The sequence below is a fragment of the Callorhinchus milii genome, unplaced genomic scaffold, assembly GCF_018977255.1.
Source record: "Callorhinchus milii isolate IMCB2004 unplaced genomic scaffold, IMCB_Cmil_1.0 Scaffold2, whole genome shotgun sequence".
In the NCBI taxonomy this organism is placed as follows: domain Eukaryota; kingdom Metazoa; phylum Chordata; class Chondrichthyes; order Chimaeriformes; family Callorhinchidae; genus Callorhinchus; species Callorhinchus milii.
In genome coordinates, this window is record NW_024704743.1 from 88,214,088 (window position 1) to 88,223,458 (window position 9,371).

Genomic DNA, 9,371 nt, shown 5'->3' on the forward strand with positions numbered 1-9,371 from the left:
ATTCAAGCACATTACTGACATCCACCAATTCTCTTTACTGATCCCCATGTGCCAGTGTGGCTCGAATGGAAATGCATAATTTTAATATAAATTGCCTGATTTGCATAAACAATTAGTCAAGCTACAGTTCTGATCGTAAGCAAAAATTGTTTTCCTGTTTTTGCCATTGAGCGAGAATTTCAATTCACCTTGAATATTTAGTGTAAAAGTGACACGGCTTAGTGGACTGAAGGTGATTTTTTTAAAACCATTAACCCAGATGAATATGTTGATTTAATGTATAGTCTATAAAATGATGGCCTGAAAATGTAGATTTTTTTTCTTTTTTTCAAAATATTGCAGACTATATATGAAACTGGCTGCAGGTGCAATCAGATCTCCAAAGAGTAAGATAGATTAACTCGTACAGCATGACTATTACGTCCTGATGAAAGGTTGAGTCCAAAATGTTGACCCATCTCTTGCAGATTCTGATATACTTTGGATTTTAAGCTTTTCTGTTTCAGTCAGAAATCTGTGTTACAACATTGCTCGCAGGTTGTGATTATGATGCACATGAAATGTTGATAGCTTCGGAATCTTGGTTAAATTCCTTGCACTGGGACATGGTTAGTGTTTTTTTCCCCCATTTGATTATCCTCCCCATCTTTCATGAAAGCATCTGTTGATTTAGGGTTATGGTTCCACAGATACAAACGACTCAAATCTCTCAGCCAAGTAACCATTGGTCACAGCTGCATTCATCTATGTGGGCATGTTTCTTGTATTTTGCTTATACTTGCCTAAAAAGGATGTATACATTTATCGAATGCAGCATTTTTGCATAAAATGAATGCTTCTAAAGTCAATAATAGCATTGAAAAATAGACAGAGTGAAACACTTCAATTATAAAAAAGGCATCACATTTAATAGGGTGTTAATTTGCACAATATTCGCCAAGTTAATGCTTAGTTTTTATTAAATATTGTATTCAATCAATGTCATTCAGTTTTTGTAAGCGGAAATGAAGATAGATAAAAGTGTTTCTGGAGGACTATGGTTTCTCTAGCTAATTTGCATCAGTTAATTTTTAATGCACGGTATTTATAAAGCGATTCCATGTTGTTTCTGGGCTAATGTATCGGACCTGATCTGCAAATTTACTGGGGATTTTATGTCTTACAGAAGAGGCTGTCAATGAAGTGAAGCGCCAGGCAATGTCAGAGTTGCAGAAAGCTGTGTCAGAAGCGGAGAGGAAGGCCCACGAAATGATCACTACCGAAAGAGCCAAGATGGAGCGCACTGTGGCAGACGCCAAGAGACAGGCTGCTGAAGATGCATTAGCCATCATTAACCAGCAGGAGGATTCCAGTGAGGTAGAATCTCCCGTTATTTCCAATTCCTGGTTAAATGCTGGAGAAAAAAAACTGTGGTTGTGCCAGAAATACTGTAGTTGGATAACAATAACAATGTGTTTCTTTTCAATTTGAATTTTCATTAGTCCTTGGCTACTATGGATGGGAATGGGATAGTTGCCATGGTCTGTGCATTTTCCAAATCATTAATGTATCTTAAGGAAAAAGTTTAGCCTTTTCTCTGTCTATAGTCCATTTTTCTGTTAAATTGAATTTGAGAGAGAGAGAGAGAGAGAGAGGAAAACCAATTGACCAAGTGTTTGAGATGAAGAATGACCCATTGTGAATGCCAATGAGTTGAAGGTAAAGACTGTCTTTTGTCAAAATGCCAAGATTTGAATAATGTTCTCATATTTTGTTTTCATGGAACGTTTTCAAAAAGATATTCAGCTAATAACTTCACAAAAAGCCCTGTGTGCAGATGGGATTATTTCCCGTTTGCCATTGTATGCATTAAAGCACCGTGTTAAATAATCCGGTGTGTGTTTGTGTGTGTGTGTGGAGCATTTTTCAGAGCAATTTGTTGAGTAAGATCAGTCATTGCAGATGCATGTGAATTTTAATTAAAAATAACCGGGGGTGGGGGGGTGATAGAAATTTAAATAAAAATGGTACAGATATTTTAAAAAAAACTAGTCTGTTGCTGTTTCACAGTTGATATTAGCTGACCTCGTTTAATTTAACTCTGATGTTTAATGCAAAATGAGTCCAGCTGCAGTTCAGTGTTTCTTTCCCCGAAGGACGTGACCTGAAGCACTGCAGGAGAAGTGGCACAAAATGGAAAATAATCCCTTCCAAAGTTGCCGATAACAACAGGCATTTAAAATGGCAAGTTCAATTGAGATGCTACAATTTAAAATAAAATGTTGATAACCGCTGCTAAAATCACTCTGTCAGTAAGTGTTTTGAAGCTAGAAAGCTGAAAAGCCAGCCATCGGCATCAGCAGGGTGCCCAATAGCTGTTACAGACAGCACAGGGTCATTAGGTGCTTAGTGAAAATTAACAATTAGAGTTGTGACTCTGCAATGTTAATGAAGGTTCCTCGTAGCTGCCACAGAATGGTTATCTTCTCCTTTACATTAGCAGTTAATGTGTAGCATATGATTCCCAAGTAGAAAGACTTTAAAATCAGCAAGCTTGCTTGCAGGAGTGAAGAAAATTGGTCCTTTATGCCTCTTGCAGCAATCTGGCCCACAATTATTCCAGCCCTATGTCTACGCAATGTTTACATATCAATACAAGTATGGAGTCAAATAAATTCAAACCAAATGTTTTTGAAGAGATTCTTTGGATCACAAGCAGAGGCTGAGTTTTAGGAAGCTGAGATCACTTTGCTCAGCATAGAGCTTATGATGTCCGCATGGAGTGTGAGATTAAACCGTCAAGTGCTGTGCCGTGTTACAGATTTAAGATTCAACAGACGTTGAATTTAAATCGAGATGAAATTCTGATCCCAACATGAATAGCTTTTTATACAAGAGTTGATTATAAAATCGGGTACGTAAGCTTTTTTAATATTTTACAGTTGCCATTTTGGTAAACGATTTGCGAGCTTTACCAGTGCAAAACTCACTCCCTTCTCAATCGGGACAAGTCGGGGCCTGTGGCTCCTGGGTGGGGAAACCACTTACATGCCCTGTCCCCCCCCGGGTATCCCAGAGAACAGGAGCAACGTTCGTTTGGAGAGAGTGTTTTATTGTTGTCACTGGTGCTGAAGTCTCTGGGAGATGCTTAGACATTGTTTACTGCATTTATATTGGGGCTCCAGTGACACCCACCGACGCACCAAAACACAGGCATGTTCATTCACTCTGCATCAACTGTTTTTATCCAGCGTCTTGGGACATCTTCCTGAGGTGAAAAACACTGTATGATTCTATTTGTTACTGTTGTATTGCCTCTACGCTTCTGGTGGAGACTTCAAGCATGGGTGCATGCCTAACTATTGACTAATACAAAACTCAAGTCTAGGCTGACACTCCATTGCAGTGCTGGGGGTGCAGCATTGCTGGAGATGCTGTCCTTTGGATGAGACATTAAACCGAGGTCCCATGTTCTATTTGAAAAATGAAGGGTTTCTCCCAGTATACTGGCCAGCATTACCTCCCTCCCCCTTTTACAGTACATCGTGTGAAGAGCTTTAAGACTGATAACTCGTCACTTTAAGAGAAAAGGGCTCAGTCACAAGTTACCTGTAGTGGCGAGTTAGGCATATGTATAAATATATGCAGCTGGGATATTGACAGCAGAATAATTTACGTGGTAGCGACAAATTAAGCCAGGTTGAGTTATCAGGAGTCTCCTGTTCATCAAACGCAAGAACTATTATTTTATCCTACTCACTGTCCAGCCTACATGGCTGGTATTATGTGAGTTGATGTCCTGCCAGGGATCTAGTGGTTGAATCATCGGCAGTGAAAGGTGGGTGGGGCACAACTTGCTTGTAGCTTCACCTTCCCATGCAAATCTAATCAATGCTTGGCATTCCTGGGAAAAGTGGAAGTCTTGTAGCTCAGTGGTTAGAGCACTCGCCTTGCAAGCGAGACACCTGGGTTCAATTCCAGGCAGGGCGAAACCTTGGGCAAGTTTCCTTACACCACATGCCTAATAATAATCCCTCCAAAAAAAAAAAAATTGGTCATTTTCAATCCACGCCTGTTTGTGGGACACTGCTGTGTGCAATTGGCTGCCACGTTTCGTCCACAAATATACGGTCAATTCACTTTACAGCATATTCTGTGAAGCGCTTTGAGATGTCTAGAAGATGTGAAAAGTGCTATATCAAATGCAAGGATTATTATTATTAAGTGTGCATGCCGGAAATTGGCCCGGGTGCCAGGGTTTGTGGACCCCTGCTGTAGAATATAATGGAACACAAGATTATTTCCTAATAGTCTCAGCAGGAGTATTCACAAGAGGAGCTTGATTGTTGAGCATTAGACTCGGGACAATAAGCGTTAGCTTTCTCCCATCCCCAACTAAATCAATTCTCATTCCCTGCAAAGTTTTAGACATGGAAGGAAGTGCCCAGGCCCACTTACCAACTCCTCGTGTGCTGCTTACTGAAAAATGGGACCCAGGATCACAGAACTGTGCCCAGATTGTACAGATGGGGGAGAGGGACTGCAATAGTTGTTCCCAGCATTGTTGTTACACTGCAGCCTGTTCCCTCACTTTGCCATGAACCAAACCTACCTACTGATTTGTATTAATAATAATAATCCTTGCATTGATACAGCACCTGATCACATTGTTGAGACATGTCACAGCACTTCACAGGATATACTGTATACTTCAATATCAAATGTCACCTACTATTGGAAGTTTTTTTTAATGCACCATCCCTATGAGTTCCAGTGACATTTGGGATTATCGTGATAATTGCCAGCATGCTTACAATGGAAAATTAAAGATTGGGAAAAGTACATGATAGCAATCTTCTTACCCCCACCCCACCACCCCACCCATTTCCTGTGTCGGCCTCTCTGCCTCACCTGGTGACAATGTTAAGAATGCACAAAGTATCCTGGAAGGTGCAATAAATACAAAGCTTTGTAGTAAAGATACCATTGTCTGCATTACAACCCTCTGGTTGCATTGCACAATAACTTCAAAAGCATGCTTTGAAAATAGGGAGTTTGGGTAACAATTGTGTTGCATTGCTTTGGAATCAACAAATCACGTACATCGTTTTACAAGAAAATAATTCAACTGACAGACCTTTCTATTATCTGTGCATCTTTTGTACGGATTTGGTGTCAGCCTGGCTCAGTTGTTAACACTGTCACCTCTGAGTCAGAAAGTTCCCCCCACATAGGGAATTTGAACTGGTAGTTCAGGCAGACACTCCAGTGCAATGTTGGGGGAGTGCTTTATTGTCAGAGGTGTCTTCCTCTGTTTGTACAGGTAGACTTTCAAGATCCTATGGCAATATTCAAAAAGCTAAGTGAGTTTCTTCCAAAGTCCTCACTGCTAATCCCCCAGACAAAATTGGTCATTCTCATCATAGCTATTTGTGGGACATTGCTGTGGCCAATTGGCTGATGCATTCACCTACAAAATGTATAGTTATTACATTTACAATAAATCCCGTGAAGCACTTTAAAACTAGGAAAGATGTTTTATTAAGTGCAAGGATTCTTATATTATTGTGGCATGGGAAGAGTGAAGATCCACCTGAAGAGGCAGACAGGTCCTTGATTTAAATGTGCATCTGAAGGACTGACCATCCAACAATGCAGTGCTTCCCATTTAAAGTGGAAGCTTAACCTACAAGCTCAAAAATTCTAACGGGGGCTTGTTCCCAGCTATCAACTGAGCCAGGCTGACATCTGAATACATTTAGGAGAGCTTGGGAGGGGGAAAAATCATCAAGTCCAAAATAAAATTGAAACTACATACTATGATAATAGAACTCTTGTTTTGCCACGTGTATCATATTTCAACTAGTGCTTAGCTCTTTAACCTAGTTTCATTTTGTTTTTATTTTGTGCCAAAGTCTTTAATAATCTTGCAGAATCACAGTATTGCACATTGCAAGTTCCATTAAGTAGCTAAATTTAATGAAACCTCTTTTCAAAGAATTTTGCTCTCTCCCGGGATATATTTCTCTCATACTAGCCTCTCTCACCTCGCTGATATTTCTACCCTTCACTAACTTCCAACTCATCCAGAACTCCATGGCCGAGTCCTGTCCACATGTCCATTACTCCTGTTGTTTCCAAGCTCCAGTGACTCTCTGTCCTTTAGTGGATCAAGTTCAAGATCTTTAATTTTGAAATCTCTCCATGCCCTTGTTCCATTCCACCTGTCCAATCTTCCGCATTGTCCTGTCTGAGCTGTCTACTATTCTGAATAGGTTACTGCTTGTATTCCATTCCCTCCTTTTCACCATTAGAGGCTGAGTTTGCAGCCACTATATCCCTCTGAAACTCATAGCTACCTCTTTCATTGCTTCCAAAAATTACCTAAAGACCTTAGAGCAGGCCTTGAGGCAACTCTAAATTGTTCCCACATCTTGCTCAGTGTCCAATGATTCCTACTCTTGAGGGTATTGACGTATTAGTTTTCAGTAAATGCTGCTATATAACTGCAAGTTGTTGTAATCGGAGCTAAGAAGCTGCTTCAGAGTTCCGTTTACATTAAAAATGAATTTTCAGCTGATCTCAAGGAAATTGACATAGTAAAAATCACTGTTCTTTACTCCCAATCTGAGAAAAAATAAAACCACTTATCTGCTGTTGCAGGTTTAAGTCTCGCTGCTAAGCGACGTGATTCAACTCCAGCTGGTGTAAAAGGTTTGATTCAAATCCCTGGTTGCTTTCTACCCCACGAAAAATGTGCAGCAGTGCATTTGCCAGATGCTAATTTTATGCCATCCAGTGAACAAAACAGGCGTAGAGCCAGTTTGGGTCAACTTGCTCATGACTGAATGTGATCTACCAGTGTAAACTATGGGATGGGGTTCTTTTCCTGCACATTGAGTGACTGACTCTTAATGTTTAAGAAAATACACATGAAATTCTGCATTTTTGAATATTCTTGGCATGGAGGAAGATTGATACCACCTCAGACCTTGTTTGCCCTGAACAGTTCCAATCCTGATTTCAAATTGAGCACCGCTGAATTCCCATTTACTTTTCTGGATGTACTTAAATTCCAGTATTTAAAGGGTTACTATAATCGGATCATCCTGCGTTAATAGTTTTACCATGCATCTGCATTTAATCTGACAGAAACTGATATGGTGGCAATTAATTCAAGTATTCACTGAGTGCGAGACTGCCATCATCATTGCATTTTAAGAGCGTGTGCACAAGACTGTGTCTAAAACAGATAGCTTGCCTTGCAGAATTAGCCAGAGATGTTCAAGTATTGAAATAAATGGAAAACGGAGGTTTTGTGACTAGTCAACTGGCCATATAATTCCAATATGTCAATTAATATTGTTCTCGTGCAGACGACTTGTAACCTTAATTTTTTTTTAAAAAAACATTATTTTCAGCTCCTCAGCAGTCATATTAGTATTTTGTTCACATAAAATACCAGCAATTCTCCATCTCCTCCAACAATGAACAACAAAACACTGCTGTGAAATGGATAGTGTTACTATTTCAAGGCGTTTGTTTCAGGCCCCTTGATCTGAAATGTAGTCAGCTTTGTTCTGAAATGATAAGTTTTCTGCAGTGCTACAAAACAGTAACTTGCACGTATGGAGAATCCTTGAACCACTTTATAAAAATGATGGGAATCACTAAGCAGAGTAGAATGTAGGGGAGAGTTGAGGGTACTGATGAGGGGCATGGTCAAAGAGGGTTTGTTGAGAGAGGAATTTTCCTTTTATAAGGCTAAAGCAGACCTCATAAAAAACAGTTAAGTGGCCTGGGTCATGTAAGGTGCATGGGATCTGTTATCATTAGGTGTACAGTAGTTGCATTTTATCTCCAGGCTGGCTCTGCCTCAATGAATGTACTCTGCTTGTCATTGCGTATACCTACGTGATTGAACCTTCAGTAAAACAGTTTCCACAGGAATACAGTGAACGTTTTAGTGATACCACTTACTGAAACACCACAATCAAAACAAAAAGCGTTGTCCTTTTCCAGTTAGTTAGGTAATCTATGCTTGTATTTACTGGTGAGGAAATCTTTTTTGTTAAACTGTGTTTGTGAATTACAATTCCCAGAATGCCTGATTTATTTGAGGTGTCATCCTATGAAATCTTATGAATACAAGATAACTTCCTATGAAAGTTAACTCTGAAGCGGCCAGCATCACTCGGAGTGTTTTGAACAGATTGTATTTTAGGTTTTAAAGGCGCATGTTTTTCCCACCCCCCCGCCCCCCCCTCGTGTGCAATTAAACACAACTTGACAGTCATTTCATGGCTATTTGTGAGAGATTGCTCTGTGTAAATTGGCTGCCGCATTCACCTGAAAACTTCGCAGTCACTACACTTTGCCATAAATCTTGTGAGTTGCTTTGAGATGTCCTCCTGATAAGAAACATTTCACACCACATGCAGGGATTATTATTGATTATTATTAGCAATATTTATTATTTGTACAGTGCTATAAGTTATCAAACTACCGGAACACTGGCTTTTGCTGCTTAAGTACAGAGTGGCATGTTTTCCAATGTACATGCAGTTACCCATTGTATACTTTTTTTCTGTGTATTTGAGACATTGCTTGACAACATACTTATGTTGGGTTTTTCTTGCTCCCCACAGAGTTGCTGGAACTGCGGGCGCAAGGCCAGCGAGACCTGCAGTGGCTGCAACACAGCAAGATACTGTGGTTCATTTTGCCAGCACAAGGACTGGGAAAAGCATCACCATGTGTGCGGACAGACCCTCCAGGCACAGCAACAAGGTGAGGTGGCCACAGCCAGCTCGTCCACAACACCCAGCAGTGGGGCAGGGAGCCCAGTGGACACACCACCAACAACCACCTCCAGGTCAACCACCCCGGCCACTCCGTCTACTATAGAAACGACCCCACGTTAGAGTACAACCAACCAACAAACAGTTGTCAATCATACAAAGATGAAAAGGAAAGCAAAACTCTTACACTATCAAAGGAGAAACTAATCTGGGAGTAGTAGTGAGTTACAAAATCCAGTAACGGGTCATACTTACTTACTATGAAAAAACAAAGATATTATTTGTTCATCTTTTTTTCTCGTTTATAAAAACTGTGGAGAAGGCAGAGCGCGACACAAAAGTAGATTTGACCTCTTCCCTCATCATTTTTCCAGTAGCTGGGATTAAAACTAGGTAACCTCATAAGCAGATGCTTTATCAGACAGCAGACCAAGGGATTGCTAATTACTGTACAAAGGAAAAAAACTGCTAATATTAAAGGACACATTGTTCTTTCCTACAATAATGAAAAAGAAATGTCTTGCAAAAACCCCTCAAGGGCACATACGTTGGCTACAGCATAGACATTTTAACAAGAAGATGAATGGCGTT

The 9,371-nt window shown here is 40.2% G+C and overlaps 1 protein-coding gene across 11 annotated transcripts in view; it reads left to right on the top strand.

Annotated features, from left to right (window-relative positions):
• The window catches only part of runx1t1 (RUNX1 partner transcriptional co-repressor 1), a 56,872-nt gene that overhangs the window by 45,323 nt on the left and 2,178 nt on the right, over positions 1–9,371 (top strand). For 9 of the 11 annotated variants that reach the window (XM_007902700.2, XM_007902711.2, XM_007902707.2 and 6 more), the window contains exons 10-11: positions 1,166–1,359; positions 8,628–9,371. The exon at positions 8,628–9,371 is cut by the window's right edge and continues 2,178 nt beyond it. In XM_007902700.2, the coding sequence (XP_007900891.1) occupies positions 1,166–1,359; positions 8,628–8,903 (470 nt within the window). In that variant the 3' untranslated portion in view covers positions 8,904–9,371. The remainder of the gene's footprint in view (positions 1–1,165; positions 1,360–8,627) is intronic. The other 2 variants (XM_007902701.2, XM_007902714.2) reach the window with 1 other exon arrangement.